The 17230-nt window shown below is 43.9% G+C and overlaps 1 protein-coding gene across 2 annotated transcripts in view; it reads left to right on the top strand.

Annotated features, from left to right (window-relative positions):
* The window catches only part of LOC139757222 (uncharacterized), a 41449-nt gene extending 25780 nt beyond the window's left edge, over window positions 1-15669 (top strand). The window contains exons 2-10 of one of the 2 annotated variants that reach the window (XM_071677396.1): window positions 3071-3249; window positions 3853-4086; window positions 5146-7149; window positions 11545-11734; window positions 11877-11994; window positions 12166-12348; window positions 12859-12979; window positions 13636-13767; window positions 14980-15669. In XM_071677396.1, coding sequence (XP_071533497.1) covers window positions 3071-3249; window positions 3853-4086; window positions 5146-7149; window positions 11545-11734; window positions 11877-11994; window positions 12166-12348; window positions 12859-12979; window positions 13636-13767; window positions 14980-15141 — 3323 coding nt within the window. In that variant the 3' untranslated portion in view covers window positions 15142-15669. Of the gene's footprint in view, window positions 1-3067; window positions 3250-3852; window positions 4087-5145; window positions 7150-11544; window positions 11735-11876; window positions 11995-12165; window positions 12349-12858; window positions 12980-13635; window positions 13768-14979 lie in introns of both variants that reach the window. The other variant, XM_071677395.1, reaches the window with a different exon arrangement.
* The last annotated feature ends 1561 nt before the right edge of the window (window positions 15670-17230 follow it).

Here is a 17230-nt window from a genome sequence, read left to right as displayed (position 1 = left end):
GATGCAAGTGTGTGTGTGTGTGAGAGTGAGAGAGAGAGAGAGAGAGAGAGAGAGAGAGAGAGAGAGAGAGAGAGAGAGAGCGCACTGTTGGCAGCTGGGTAAGGTAAGGAGGGTCAGCAGGTGGGTGAGGGTTGGCAGGTGGCTGGCAGATGGGTAACGAGAGGGGGGGAGGGGGGTTGAGGACATGTTATTAATTAAGAGTAATCTGATGCAATCATCCCCTCTCTCTCTCTCTCTCTCTCTCTCTCTCTCTCTCTCTCTCTCTCTCTCTCTCTCTCTCTCTCTCTCTCTTTGTCTTTGTCTCCTCACTGTTCATTAAGCTGTGTGGATGAGGAGGAGTTTAGTGAGCCTTTGCATGAGTCTTCAGCCATTACCCATTCGAACTGTGAGGTTCAGCATGTGGGTTTGAACGCCAAGTCGTCAGTAGGTCAGCAAGTAGATGATCATGTAAGGAGGTAAGAGGCAAGTGGGTTCAGTGGACAGGTTAGGGGGATCAGCACTAACATTTCGGCCAGCAAGGAGGCCATAGGGTGGTGGATAAGCACGAGAGGCTGCAGTATAATAAGGGACGCTTGGAGATAGGTGGTGGTGGTGGGTGGTGGTCATATGACGTCATCTCGCCATCAACCCGCCTGGTAGACAGAACAGCTTTCACCAGCGTCGTCCAGTGTGACGAAGAAGGAATCGCTTTATGCTTTTGATCCCCTTTTTATCACGAATTACGCGACGTGAAGTTCTCCTCAGTATCTCTATATAAGTATTTTTTTTTTCCATGAAATTAAATCTCTCGTGTCTTTAAATATGTTTATTATGACATGAATGTAGGGAAATGTTATTGTTGTGAGAGGCAGAGGAATTGGGAAGCGTCTCTTATGAATATTAATAGCTTGAGCAAAACGTTACGACCCCGACGTGCGATATACGACAACTGTGCACGAGTGTGTGGCCCAAGGTGTGTGATGATGGTCGTACTCTCGTGCCCAAGGGTTTTCGAAGTTGATGAGGCAGATTTTCAAATGGAAGACACTTCAAAGAAGGTATATTCATGAAAACATCTTCAAAGAAAATAGATATTCCAGTAGAGTGTTAAAAATGGTGTGAGACAAAATGGAACTCTTTTCGGGGCGGGGGGAGATGTTATCTTATGCCATTAAAGAAAAACAATAAGTGGTGAATGGAAGAAAGCAGGAAGGCAAAGCTGTCTCCCGCGCAGACATGCATGTGAATGGAAACAGTCACGTAATGGAGTAGCCTGGGAATATTATAGACAACAGTTTTGATACACTTAAAAACTGTATTAATCTCGTGGCTTTTTGGAAGTTATTTTCAGTCATAAATTGTGTATTGTAAAAGGATATTTGGGAGACGGGTTGGAGAGATGTTTGTGATTACTGTTATGTTATAGGGAGAATGTTTTTAATCTTTTTTTTAAGATATGTTGCCTCGTTTGTTAGTTTTTCATTTAAACCCTGTCTTAAACTTATGTATACACACTTAGTGGCTTCACACTGCAACTTTCGCCAGGTGTGCATCTGTCTCCCTCTTAGTTTGTATGTCTGCGTGCGTGTGTGTGGTAAGTCTGCCTCTCTCTCTCTCTCTCTCTCTCTCTCTCTCTCTCTCTCTCTCTCTCTCTCTCTCTCTCTCTCTCTCTCTCTCTCTCTCTCTCATAGGGATGTATATATATATATATATATATATATATATATATATATATATATATATATATATATATATATATTTAATGATATAACGATCCAAGATGTATGTGGAAAGGTGTCATCAACGGTATTACATTAGACAGGCTAGTGAAATCTTATTGAATTTACGCTGACTCACGCAACATGCTTGGATGGCTATATGCTTCTCTCTGCGGGTTAAAGACGTTACGGTGGTGTGAGGGAGGATTGACAGGGTTGACAGACATTAAATAGGTCACCATGCATATTTAGCGATGCTGTATAACACTTTTTATTGTTTAGTGTTTAATTGATTGTTGTAGATTTGGTGACTTCGTTAAGTAATGATTTTAGATTGTTGCTGACTGTTTTCAAAGTGTATATGATAGTGTGTTTATTAAGGCTTTTAAAGTCGAACGTAGCATACATAAACAAGAGGAAAGAGCTTACGCATACGAAATTTGCTGGTGACACACACACACACACACACACACACACACATATATATATATATATATATATATATATATATATATATATATATATATATATATATATATTTAGACAGCCATCGTGGTGTCTAGGCTGTCGTCTATATTGTTGCTAGCTCTACTGATTTTTTTCTTTTTTTCATTTCAGAGTTTTAGCGACGAAACATAGCATTTGACTTCAATTGAAGTGAATGTAAGATATTATAGCTTATTCACAAGAGGGGATGAATGAGATCCAGTTTTTTTTTATAGTTTAAAGATTAAGATATATACAGAAATGGCCTCGAATAACCAAAGAAGGGAGAAAATAAAGTGACGCGTGCAAAACGCTGGAGCAGACACGGACCTATGAGCGGTGTTGACCAAGAGCGACCTTCGCTTGGTGTATCCAGACTCAAATGCAGATGTAAGACAAATAGTTACCATCAGAGTATGAGATGCTTGACGATATCGTAGATATTCTGTAGGTGTGGCTATCCCACGGACGAACTGGCTATCTCTGGGCATGGGAACAAAAGGATTTATGGGGGCATCAGAAACATCTGCCGTCGTAAAAGCCAGGCTTTCTTTTCGTCCATAGCCATTGTGTGCGCGCGCTGATTTCTCCATGTAGTAAGACTGGAATGAGTGTCTGTATGGAACTGGAGAGTAAAGAAATTGTTATCGCTGAAGCCATAACTACATCATTTACATAAGTAAATATAACGCCCAGGTTTAGGCCAAAGGAAGTTGTGTTAATAAAAGCGTACTTCGGTGTTACCTAACAGTGGGAATACGTAAATGTTACAAAGGTTTTACAAGAAATTATACCTATATTTTGTTGAGTATAAGGAATATGTATGATATATTTGTATATATATGTGTCTGAAAATGAATTGTAACCCAGTGGTATCTTTCCAGCAGGAATGGCGTGGCGGGCGGCGTCACTGCTGCTGGTTGCAGCCATATTTGTGGGTCATGTACAAGCGACATGGAAGTGGGAGAATAACTCCACCCATAGACCTGCCTCCGCCTCCTCCGTTGTGACCTCTTCCTCATCCATCTCCACCTCTTCTTCCTCGTCCGTCTCCATTGGACCTCAGGTTAGTAGTGATCACATTCTACCAGATTTATACAGCCCAGTTATCTCCGTCTTTAAGAGTTAGTGCAAGTAGTCCCGTGAGATACAGAACCAACAGATATTTGTGCAGTTACTGGGCCATTGTTGCTGATTGTGGCATCCTTTACCGACTGGGAAACGAATACACTGACGAAAGAAGCAATGGATGAATGTTTACATCCATTAAACCTAGTAGTAAAGGAAGGAAACCCAAATGGTTGGCCCAGGCGGGGTTACGGGTGGGCGAAATCACCGAAAAGTAATGATTTGCGATTGAAATGAAGGCCGGAGTTGTTTGAAAGACATCGAAAACCACCAGAAAATCAATTTCAACTAAGCCAAACCTAACCTGACCTAGCAAAATTCGCTGGATGTCCGAACCGGTAATAATAACGGTGATAGAAATAATAGACCAGAAAAATCAGTAATTATTATATAATAGAAAACGTAAAAATGTGTGGTAAATTAGCTTAGAATTAAGATTAAAGTATATTTTTTGTCCATTTTTGATCCCTTCCATTAATCCCTTTTTTGTATCAGTTAAAAGAATGATAGAAATTTCAAACATTGAAAGTTCTACTTACAGCACGATCTATTGGTGGTTCCCACGACCCTCGTCCATTCTGAGACGTCTGGTCAGGACGGCCTGCCTCACACGGAGCAAGAAGGACGACGACCGACCCAGAAGTCTTCGCGCGCCCTTGAGGACGACCCTAGCGACGCGGGCACGCGAGACCTGGAGGCAGCGCCGAGCGACACGGAGCCGCGCTTCATCGGTCGCCTGAAGAAGAAGCTGTGTTCTGTCGGCCTGGGCTTCAATGTGAGTGTTTCAAGGCAACGTGCGGAAGAGGAATGGGGTCTAGGGAATGGTGCGCGGGGAGTGCAAGTAGGATTGGGATACAGGAATGGAAATGTGGATAGAAGAATGTGAGGGAGGATTATAAGATAGGGTAGGATTGGGATATATGACTGGGAATGTGGATATAAGAATGGAAGCGAGGATTATAGGATAGGGAATGTAGGGCAAGAACATTGGATAGAAGAGTATAACAAAGATGAGTGTGTGTTTGTAGGGGGTTGAGAATTTGGATAGGGACTTAAGGTAGAGGGAAATGGTAGAAACGTAAACGAGAATATAACTGATGTAGATGTGAATGGGAAGATTTAGTGAGAATAAGAGATACTGTGTTGATGGATGTAGTTAGAGATGACAGAGGAAAGTATTTCCTTGGAATGCTAATGGGGAAGAAATATAGGGAAAAAAAGGTTGGTTGGTGTGGGTTAGGAGTGCGTTGTGAAGGGAGTTTAGGTAAGCGTATGTGTATAGAAGGATTTGGATGCGGTTTAAATAGTGGGATTTAGATGAGTAGGGATAAAGGCGATGGGAGGGGGTAGTGGTGGGATCATTCAGGTTGCACCCCAGTGGATCTTGGATACAATTAACAGAAGTTTATCTTGTGCTCATTTTGGATGAGATTGTATGTGTGTGTGTGTATGACTACCACACTCGTGAAACCCTGTGCATGTTTGAGACCTGCCCTTGCACCTAATATATCTGATTCTTCCTTTTCATTGTTCTCAAGCTTAGGAAACATATTTTGCCAGTGTTCTAATGGTTTAGAATTACTTTCGTTGGACAAATTGTAGTGTTAAAAGGGTCTAGTGATACAGAATTGATTTCCGAAAGACATATTGTAGTATTTGAAGGATTCAGTGATTTAGAATTGATTTCTGAAAGACATATTGTAGTATTTGAAGGGTTCAATTTCAGAACTGATTTCTGAAAGACAGATTGTAGTATTTTGAAAGGTTCAATGATTCAGAATTGCTTTTATATGACTAATCATTACCATCATCCCAAAATGCGTCATTGCCCTAGTGTGGACACAAGGTCTACAAACCTGCAGCCCAACATTATGGCAAGCCAGCCGACCCTCACGAGATCCAGTACGTCCAGCCTGTCGAGATCCGCCCTGTTGGGAAACCCATCCCTGCCATACCCTACACCCACGGAACCAGCTATGGCAACAGTCACGGTAGTGGTTATGGCAGTGGCCACGGTGGTGGTCATGGCAGTGGCCACGGTGGTGGTCATGGCAGTGGCCACGGTGGTGGGCATGGCAGTGGCCACGGTGGTGGTCATGGCGATGGCCACGGTGGTGGTCATGGCAGTGGCCACGGTGGTGGGCATGGCAGTGGCCACGGTGGTGGGCATGGCAGTGGCCACGGTGGTGGTCATGGCAGTGGCCACGGTGGTGGTTATGGCAGTGGCCACGGTGGTGGTCATGACAGTGGCCACGGTGGTAGTCATGGCAGTGGCCACGGCAGTGGGTATGGCAACGGTCACGGCAACAGCTTTGGCAACAGTCATGGCGGCGTCTTCGACGTAAGTCACAGCAACGATTACGGTAATAGCTATGACAACGGCCATGACAACGGGCATAGCAGCATCATCCATGGCGACGACTTGTACGGACTTACAGGACATGGTGGAGGAGGAGGAGATGGGGGATACCTTCCAGAAACAGGATTGGGGGGATATAGTGGCGGCTCTTCCCATGGGTACCCCGCGCCTCAAGACCTCTTCCCCTATAGCGCCGCCAGCGCGCCATCTGACATCTATGGTCCCCCCAAAGCCTCCTCTGTCGTACATGATGCGCCCTTCTATGGTGCTCCGCAGGCTCGTCCCTCCAGGTATGACGAGGAGCAACCTCCCGTCTCTGGCTATGTTGCCTCTCAGGGTCCCTCCTCTGGCTATGTTGCCCCACAAGCTCCATCTTCTGGCTATGTTGCCCCACAAGCTCCATCTTCTGGCTATGTTGCCCCACAAGCTCCCTCCTCTGGCTATGTTGCCCCGCAAGCTCCCTCCTCTGGCTATGTTGCCTCTCAGGCTCCCTCCTCTGGCTATGTTGCCTCTCAGGCTCCCTCCTCTGGGTACGATACCCCATTGGATACCTCCTCTGGTTATGTTGCCCCGAAAACTCCACTGCCTTTGAGCGGGAGCTTAAAATCTTCAGGAGGGAGCACGCAGGCAGTGAAGCACATCCACATACACCAGCACACGTATAAGTTTGATGCCTCAGACGCCATAGGCGTCGGCGGGTTTGGCGTAAGTGGCGGGTATGACGCAAACCTTATCGCGGCGAAAGAAAATGTGGATAGCAAGGCTCCAGTTTTGGAATCCGAGAGGAACAGCGACTACAGCGCGAACTCCCTGCCTGAGCCACAAGACGTGTTCATCTTAGCCCCATCTGCAGAGTATGGCACTGGTTCTGACGGTGGCGTGGACCTCGTCAGAGGAGTGCGGGAGCCCACAAGGGTGGGACAACCTAGGGATATTGGATGCACCTGTGTCCCTATTGAGCAGTGCCCACAGCAACTTGATGTCGGTACGCCATTTGCCCGCGAAGACCTAAGCGCCATCCAAGACCCACGCAACTCACCTTCACTGAACGGAGTGTTGTCAAATGCCAGTCACCCCCTCCTGCGGAGGCGGCGTGATACACAGCCACCTTTTGACCAGATAGCAGTGCCTTCCCAGGATCAGCTTTTGAAACAGAGCAAGGAATTATTTCCTGAAACTTCTCGTCTGGATGGTGATCCATTCGCATTCGACCCAGATGCATCCCAGTCTGACACTTGCAGGGTCGTTCAGCCATCGCCATACCCAAACATTAAGATCGTTAGCACTGACCTCACCGTCCAGGGAGCAGATGATGGCCCAGTGGGACCCCAGGCTTCAAATACAGAACCTTTTCTCGCTCCGACGCCTGTGCCCGTGGACCTCTCAGCAGGGCAGGTGGACGCCAGCCTCGTGAGGAGCCAGCGAGAGGGTGCGGTGCAGGATGTATCGCTGCAGTACCAAGACGTTCTCCGGAGTAACGTAAGAACCCTACTAACATAAATTAGTTGAGACTTTAGGGAGTTTGATGTCCATTGGCATTTATACTTACGGTTTGTCTTTTTGACGTTGCATGTTTCAGAAAGAGGTTGTTTTTAAGGATTGTAAAGGAGTGCAGAAGAAAGTCCGCTCACGTCGTGATACTGAGGAGGATAAAGGAACTAGAGGAGAACCGTCACCCGTAAGTTACCACCTGGCAATAATGCTCGTTCTAAAAGACACTCAGCTGACACTTTGCTATGGCAAGCTGACTGTTGAATGACTGACTAATGCACGGTCATTGAACAGGCTAGTCTTAACATTGTCCAGAAGCTGAAATGTCAGTTTGTACAGCAGATTCAGTACAGCAGTTCCTCTCACATCATTTGCACCATCAAGTTTATTTGTCCAATTCCCATTTACTGAGTATTTATTTTTTCCCCCTTGATGTGAGGATATTTTACCTTGCAACCATAGCATGCTTCATGGTTGATACTGAACTTTTTTTTCTCCCCCCAACTCTGTCCTTACTGTTTCTCACACTTCCGACCTCTTCCAGAGGTTTCTTGGTGGACTGTTAGGTGGCGTGGCTAGTGGTAGTGGTTTGGACGGCATCAAGAAGCCCGGTTTCGCTCCTTCTTTTGGGATTAACTTTGGGAGTCTGCCGACAGGTAGCGGGTACGGTCCATACGGGGGTAACAACAACCCCCTCGGCTTAGACCTTGGCCCAGTGTCCATCAATCCCTTCGTCGGATTTAAGCTTGCGAGTCTGGACGGCCGGCCCATTCTCAACCCCTCGCTGGATCTGCTGGTCACACCCAATGCCAAGGGAGTCCATGCTCTTAAAGGCCTTAAGGACAAGTTCAAGCATGACTTAGATTCCTATAAAGGATATGGCGGAGGCTATGGTGGTGGATATTATCCTGGGGGCTATTACCCTGGAGGCCACTACTCCGGGGGTGGCTATCCCTACGGTGGCTACTATCCCAAGTTCTCCCTATTACCAGTATGGAGGGTATCCACAGTCCTACTATCCCCATTCACAGACCTATGCCCCAAAGCCCATATACACACCCCCGAAACCAGTGTACACGCCCCCGAAGCCAGTGTACACACCTCCAAAGCCCGTATACAGACCTCCATCCTACACCCCATCCTACTACCGTCCCAAGCCTATAGCCAACTACGGCAACCAGTACACCCGTCCCAAGCCTTCCTACAGCCACCACCATAAGCCAGTGGAGGTGCTCCACCACCACGAACACACACACTACCATGACTACGATCGGTATGACGACTCCTATAGCGACAGTTTCTCCCCAAGTTTCAGTCCCTACGGTCGCTCTGAGAGTCTCAAGGGTGATAGAAGCTCCATCTCGCCTTCCACTCTCCCGCTTTCCGCTTCATCCCGTCTCCCTTCTTCGTCATCCTCTCGTCTCCCACCCATTGCCGCCTCCGCCTCTCGCCTGCCTTCGTCTCGTTTATTACCCCATTCTTCCACCTCCTCCTTCTCACCATCGACACCGTCCTCCTTCAAGGGCTCAGCGTCCAGCCCTGTCCACTCCACCTTCTCTGTCAGGTCGGACACCAGCAAGTCTCCCTCCGGCTTTAAGTTCCCAGATACCTAAAGAATGATAACGAATGGGAAAAAAAACAACAACAACCAGTTATAAAAAGAATGATATAGGGAAGGGCAAAAAAAAAATTAATATAAACCATAATTTATTTAATTTGACGTACTTAATTTTATCTAACATCTGCGATAAGTGCATCATTTAACGTATTCGAAGAATATTTGTACATCATTAAAGGTGTTCGAAGAATATTTGTGCATTCATTATTGAAGGAGAAATGTCCTTTAATGGGCAACTTTCCCATTATTCTCTTAAAACTCTTACCTTACTTATTAGGCTTTTGATTAATGCACAAGCTTAGAACCTTGTAAAAAGTGGTTTGATTCCTATAACGTTGATTTGCACAAATGATTAGATTCACATGAAAAACATCTAATAGTCTTTGTCCATTCATCTCTACTCATGGGGTGGTGTTTATATGTTTATATTTATTTTCGTATCCGTATTTTCTTTATTCTTAACTCTATTAAGTAACTAAATATATAACTCGTCTGTCGTATTTATATTCACATTATATATATATATATATATATATATATATATATATATATATATATATATATATATATATATATATATTAAGTTATACATATTTATGCACTGTATTATACACATCCATAGAGACTTATAGAGTAGTATGCACGCGCACAAGCAGCTGACCTGCACAAGTATGTTACTTAGTAATAATACTTAGTTTATGATTACTGACTGTAATTAGTTTATTATAAGATGTAAGTTCTGAGTGACTCTTTGAATTAACGATATGCCTTGAAGTAATAAGACTGATTTAGTGTCAGAATGGCTTTTTATAGGACCGATTTTGTCAGATTGGCTTTTATAAGACCGATTTAGTGTCAGATTGGCTTTTTATAAGACTGATTTAGTGTCAAATGGCTTTTTGTCAGATCGATTTAGTGTCAGAATGGCTTTTGATAAGACCGATTTTGTGTCAGATTGGCTTTTATAAGACCGATTTAGTGTCAGATTGGCTTTTTATAAGACTGATTTAGTGTCAGATTGGCTTTTTATTATTCATTTGGAGGGTGGGGATCTTCATGTATCTTTAGATCATGTCTCGTTGCACGGAAGGCATCCTCCTCTGTCATTATACTCCTGTAACGACGCGCCGTAGAAATGATACAGCAATGTAGTGATTGGCATCGAAGTGCAGCGGTGGCATCCTGCAGTAGCGAATTGTGTTGTGTAGCGACAGTAGCCTTACTGTAGCGATGGCTAACCTCCTGTAGCGATGGCAGTCAGGTACCGATCACACGGCGACCATTTCTACCATCAACAGCGACCCTCCTGTCGCAGGCGGGGATAGCACCCAACTGTAGCGATGCCAACAGTTGTGTAGTCAGGGGAGGACCTGTTGGGGCGTTCAGGGTGGTACTGTAGTGGCGTGTGTTCCCCCACAAGGTGTCATCGGGTTGGGTGGTGGCCGGTCCTGGTCGCTCGGCTGACGGCAACGATGGTGACTTCGCCGACGCCGACGCCGCCGCCGCCGCCCCGCGCTTCCTGGGATCTATGAGCGACTTCCTGAGCAACCTTCCCTTCGGCGTCACCTTGAAGCTATCTAACGTGCCTAACCTTAACACCCCTGCCCTCTCCTCTCCCCTCCGCGCCCCTGATCGTGTCGGTGCTTCTCTCTCTCTTGGTTCCCCCTCCTCCTCTTCATCCTCCTCCTCCTCTCCTCCTCTCCTTCCTCGCCGCTGCAGGCACTGGGACCCTCTCCATCAATCCGAATCCCCATCTCGGCGTACCTCCCTTCCTAGGGTCTTCTGGACTTCACTTGCCTCTGACTCCTCAAAGAGGGTTATTGTCCTCTCTCCATCGACATCCAGCTTCTCCCTTGACTTCCCTGACGTCTCCTGGCATAGGTCCATCTCTTTATCCTCCCTTTAGACATCCTCGACCTCTGACATTATTAAACAAGAAGCTCGGCGGTCTTGCCGCCCCTCTGCATGACACTACTAGGATCCGGCATCCTTCTCTGCATGGCCTGGGGCTCCCCACCTATGGAGTTCACCACCCGAAGTATCCTTCCCTCAACGTGCATGGTCACCGTGAGAGGATCTGCCACTACGTCAACTGCAGAAAACTTTCCCACTATTGCCAGGTATGGAAAACATATGGTAAAGGGTTGCAGTATAGCCAGCAATCATTTATTTTTGAGATGTAGTACAAAATCCTTAAAATCAGCATCTAACCTGTCCATTATGTTATGCACATAGTGTTTTATACCGCATGTCTCAGGGCAGCGAGACCAGTGATTGTTGAACCTTGCATGCGGAAGCAAGTAAGTATGTCATCTGACCCATGCAAACACCTCAGAATACTATTTTTTTATAAACATAACCTCAAGAAGCAAGTTGTAGATGACCGTTGTCGACAGCAGGAGAGGGTACCCAGATGGCCAGGTAAACTATGTCCATTTTCTTAATTGTTATGTTTTTTTCCATGAGACCTCATTAGACTCTTTTCTACCCATTGTTTTGTATATCATTGTGTGATTTTTTTTTCTTCCCGATTCTGTACACTTAGGTTGCTGTAGTTGTATATAACTTACCACCTGAAATAAAAAAGAAAAAAATAATGTACATGCATACTGAATTCTGAATGTTACTTTGAAAAGATTTAGCTAAGACATTCACCATTTCTAATTCATATTTAAAGTCTGTCTCACAGAATCTCATTTTTCCATTGCATCTTGTAGAATTCTATAAAACCTGTTAATTGCATTATTGAATTTTTTCGACTACAGCCACACTTGCGGCCTACCCCTGGTGCCAGCTGCGGCTTGTACAAGGTGTGCTGTAACCTGGAAACCTACCAGGGTTCCTCTTCCTCCCCCTTCAACTCCTTCAGCGATGGCGCCTGTGGCATTAAGAACAGTGATGGTGTTAACGGCCGAATAAACCAACTCATGCAGCAGGAGGGTGACGCCGAATTTGGTCAGTAGCGCGTTTTTTTAGTCAGTCTTTTTGATGATTGTGAATTTGTCTTCATTTTTATTTTTGAAACCATCCTTTAATCTGGAGTGTCTCGGTGGCAAACAGACATGAGTTAATATTACCCTGGTGTGTCTGTTAACAGGCGAGTACCCGTGGCAGGCAGCGGTGCTCAAGAAGGAAGGGTATGACAATGTGTACGTGTGTGCCGGCACTCTCATAGACGACCGGTACATCCTCACCGCCGCTCACTGCGTCAAGGGGTACGAGGACGTGCAGCCAAAAAACAGTTGATATCCGCCGCTCGGCAAGAATGGAAAACTTGGATGCTATTCTGATATAATTATCACCAACTTGGCACCTTCTGTGATATTTAATTATTGTAGTGATTGCTGCATAAATCTTTGCTTCATTGCGAATCTTTGGCTTGATAGGTATGAGGCCTTTGAGCTGCGCATTCGGTTGGGTGAGTGGGATGTGAACCGCGACACGGAATTCTACCCTTACTTCGAGAGCGATGTCGTTGCAGTGTACGTCCATCCGGATTTCTACTCTGGGAATCTGATCAATGACATTGCCATCATCAGGAACGTAATTCCCGTCGATTTCATCTTGAAGTAAGTGCAGTCTGTGGCAGAATTGTAAACTCCAGGTTAGCATTTTGGCTAAATTGATATCAGTACGAGCTGTTTTAAGTGGTTGATCTTTATGTTGTAATATTCAAGAATGCTATTACAATTTTTTAAGGAGTTGACATGATTTCATTATGACCAATACCTACTTAGATTTGAGTTATGCCATATCTTTTGACAGGTGTGTTACTGAAAAATATGCAGAGGTGCTAAATTAAACTGGATTTACGAAAAGACTAAATGTTCTAATTCAAGCATTGAATATTATTCCTAGATATATACTATATTGTTGCTGATATTCTTGGATGTTAACGACAAATATTTTATTAACTTTTTGAATTTGGACTATGTTAGCCTATTACCAAGTTCTTGGCTGCAGGTCAGTTGCTGTATAAACAGTTGACCCTTATGTCAACCTTACATCAATACAGTGAACTTTAGCAGGTTCATTACAGCAGTTTAGAATTTGTCTAATTCTGCTACCCTTTTCCACAGCCCACACGTAGCACCAGTATGTTTGCCGAGCCACAATGACTTCACGGGTCAGAGGTGCTGGGTTTCAGGCTGGGGCAAAGATGACTTCGGCTCGGGCGGCAATTATCAGAATATCCTTAAGGTGAGGCTGATTGTTGGATGAAGATGGGTATGTAGGGGCCCAGTCGACACGAGAAACACCATCCTCATTTGAAAAGTGATTTTTTAAGGAATTGTCCTGCACGAGAACATGGTCAATTCATCTGCTGCAATTTAGTTTTGATTTTAAGCCGGCTTCAGCTGCTGGTTATCTTACTGGGTTATCGAAATGATTAACTTTTAACGATGGAATTTCTGTAAAAATGGTAATAGTTTGATTATCATCAGTATACCTTTTTTTTTGAGTGATTCTTCTCATTTCTTTGGGGAATTTCTTTCCGTTAATCAAAACTTCTCCAGATACAGTGATTTAGCTAACCTACTAAAGGTCCCAAGTCTAGCCACTTTATTTTCCAAACACAGTGATAACCAAACACATTGATTTCACTTAGTGTCTGATTTCTAGTTTTGTCTAATGTTTAGGAGCTTTGCTGAATTTATCTAAGGAGAGACAGTTAGAAAATTACAAGTGATTATTTGCAAAGTTAGGATTCATATAGGTTTTCAAATATGAAGAATTCTTATTTTGCACATATCATCCTGAAGAAGAATGTATTAGTTTTTCCCCATCATGCTCGACTAAAGAGTAGTTCCTTTCCAAAAATAACGTGTAAGAATGTTTGTTATATACCCATACAGGAGGTGGACCTGGTGGTGGTTTCCCGTGGCGTGTGTGAAACAGCCCTCCAGCAGACTCGGCTAGGATCTAGCTACCGCCTCCACCCGGGGATGCTCTGTGCTGGTGGACAGCTGGGCAAGGATGCCTGTAAGGTGAGTCGGTTACAGCTTTTGTTCTCATGCCCACTCAACTTGTGCATTGGCTTGATACGCCTGGTATGGGCTTTACATCGCTGGTAACTTCAATTCAAAATTACTCTGCTGTACCCAAGATGTAACGTTAGTTCCCCATTTTTACTGCTACATCAAGTGTTCCCACCACTTCCACTTGCAACTGGTGGTGGATCCAGTGGTATTAAACGGTTATGCCAAATCTGCCCTATGAACTGTTATGACTTTTGCAGTAGGATAAAGAATGTAGGGTATAGTGTAGGGCACCATGTGGTGAAAGTGTAGTTAATTTTTTTTTTTATGGTGAAGGATTCCGTCTCTGACTAAAGTCCTCTTCGAGGCCCGGTCTCAAGTGAAACATCAAATAAGGACAGCAAAAACATAGATTAATTTATAGATGTATGGAGAAGCGATAGAAAAAAGAGTTATGGATTGAATGATGATTCTCTGTGATGTTTGTGTAACATTACAGAGCAACTAGTGTCAGCTGTTAGACCCGTGGAGAAACAGCTCTGGTTAGACTATTTTTGGTGTTGGTGTCACCATCTCCAGGTAGAGGACAGAATACCATGGTTGTGTGACCTTATCACAGCAAGTTCCAGGAGTGTGTGTAGTGTGTCCACAGTAGTAGTACCAGTGATATAGGCCGAACTCAGCAAGTTACAGAGATAAGTTCACCTGGCACACAGCAAGTATAATGACCTTTCGGACCAATTTGATCCTAATGTGGTGTTCCCTTTGATATGTTCATGCTGATCCGTCAACATCTTGCACGAGAGAAATGAAAGGCTTGTGTCGTGCGGTGAACCAGAGAGAGAAAGAAAATCAGATTTTATGTAAGGATATTAGGGAATGGGTTGAGATACAGTCACTCTTCATATATGTTGTGTCAAGCCTTAAATACATAAATTTATTCAAAATTATAGAGGTGATGATATCGATGTCTCCCTCACTTCAGAGGAAGAGAACTGTATATAATATCTTCAAGGAAACGCTTATGATATTCCTGATAATGTTCGCTTTTTTTCCCTTTTTTTTTTTTTTTCATAACTGGTTGTTTAGTCACAGGCGCAGAAAAACAAGCGAGATGGTGATAGTGAGTGGATTCCCCTGTTTTCTTCGGGAGAGCCAGGCTTTCTTTTATCGGAAATTCTCATCATAAATAGCTGGATAATATTGGTCTTTTTCTTTCAGGGCGACGGGGGCGGACCCCTGGCATGTGAGAGCTCAGACGGCAGTTTCCAGCTGGCTGGGATAGTGTCATGGGGAATTGGCTGTGGAGCAGATGGTGTGCCTGGAGTCTACGTCAACGTCGCCCATTACCTGGACTGGATCTACCAGATCATCAAGTACTAACTTGATTGTTCCAGGTCGTCCTTGGTCCTATGATCCGTGCCCAAGATGCTTGAGTCTACGGGTTCAAGTTGTTGGTTTCCATGCATTAGGCTGAAGGTCAGATCTTCACAGTATTATCGCTGGGGCGTATGCCCAGTCCTGTAGATTTGACTTTTCCTGTTCTCTGGTTGACGATTTTGATCATACTAGACAAATCTTGTTTGACTTAAAAGATACTGTGTATGTTCATAGTATAAGAAAATACTTGATCTGTGAATTGACGAAAGTTTATGTTTATGTAAGTTGTCAAATGTGACCACTAGTGTTCCTTTAAAGTTCATAGATGGAAGTGCCAGTCCCTTGGTTTTCTCTTATGCCCTCCCAGTCCCTCTCATGTAGCTCGTCAACACAGATCCTCACTGCCAATGAGACAATGGAAAGAAATGTAGTTTGTTGGTTGTTAGGATGTCCGCTGCAGGTCAGCTGGTCTGTCTTTGTATATAATGCTTCAATATGTTATCTTATACAAATAAAAATAACGAATTTTCACTCAGTTGTATTCATGAGCCATCCAACTTCCATACAGTTGTATTTATGAGCCTTCCTAGCAGAATTTCCACTCAATTGTAATTATGAGCCATCCTAGCAGAATTTCCACTCGTATTTATGAGCCATACTGGTACAATATTTACATATTTGATTCCACAGAATCACTCGTTCCTTATCACAACATGCAATCCTATGTATTCGTATGCTTGAGCTGTGCATGCACAGCTTATGCTCATTTATACATGTCCACAGATTCACACCACCGCCACCTCGCGTGTCCGGAGGTTTACTCCCAAGATACGTGGTCAAGGGAGGCAAGGTTTATAAACCAGGTAATAGGAATAACTTGTAATAGTCTTATAAGTCCATCTTCCCTATTTGAAGATACAGGGTTTCAAAAATTTGCACATTACCATTCCTTCCGTCCCAATTTCTTGTGTCATGTGTTGAAAACAAGTGTCCATGACTAAAACTTTTGATGTAAATTAATTTAGTTTTTCTTTTTTCTTTACAGAGTCTGCACCTCCAGCAAAGTTGGAAGCTCAAGTATCATGTCTTCTGAAAAGGTGGATAGGCTATATCCCTCGCCAATGTAAGTAGATCACACAGTGTTCCCCCAGAACCACATACCCCATTATGAATATGGCCCTATAACAAACGCCACGCTAAGCTAACCCGATGCCAATATCTCTGTGACGGTATGACCAACTCACACGCCATGGCTGACAAATTAGATGATTTTATTTGACAAATTCAAACGCCATGGCAAGTAAGCTCCAACATAGAAACGAACTCTTAACACGAAAGGTAATGCATTTAGGTTATCATAACTATGCTATATAACTGTGAGGAAGATCCCCTTATACCCAAAATGCATCTACCGTGATGAAAACACAGTCTTTACTGCTCAATTAACCCATACTTTTCCCAGTTACAGATGCACATCACTGTCTATGAATTGCGGTTTCGCTCTGTAGAAGTGGCCAGCTTCCTGAGTGCTGTTGGATCACGGAAGATTGATGAATCTCTTGTGCAGGAAGGTATAAGGTGAGAAAAATGGTTTTCCCTTCTCATTTGAAGTAGGATTTGATAAAAATGAAATCAGGCCAGGGGCACTAACATCCCCTTCCCTTGCCTCTAATCCCCTGTCATTGGGCCTACACTCAACTGATTTCTATTCACAAGTGCAATTGCTTGCATGGCCATGTCAGTCTTACTACAGAAGTGATCAATAATGTATCTCACGAACTTAAAAAAAATGTAAGCAAAAATGCTTAAGATTTTACGTATTAACGAGATATAATTGTAAATTATGGATTCAACTCCTCATAATTTCAACTTGAATAGAAATATATTAATGTACATACAATATGAAAAGCAAAGGTCTTTTATGTATGGAAAATGTAATTAATGTACCTAGTAGGAAGATAAATTAGTATGCTATGAAGAAGAGAAACTTTTCGAATTTCGGCCACTAGCCACCAGATGTCAGGCTAAGCGTCGACAACACGTTACAAAATTCTGTATGGATTTCCGCCATGTTTCCCGTATGACTAATTTT

This window comes from Panulirus ornatus, chromosome 25 (assembly GCF_036320965.1).
Source record: "Panulirus ornatus isolate Po-2019 chromosome 25, ASM3632096v1, whole genome shotgun sequence".
In the NCBI taxonomy this organism is placed as follows: domain Eukaryota; kingdom Metazoa; phylum Arthropoda; class Malacostraca; order Decapoda; family Palinuridae; genus Panulirus; species Panulirus ornatus.
The sequence above is the reverse complement of the archived record's forward strand: the minus strand, read 5'-3'. Positions and strand labels throughout refer to the sequence as shown.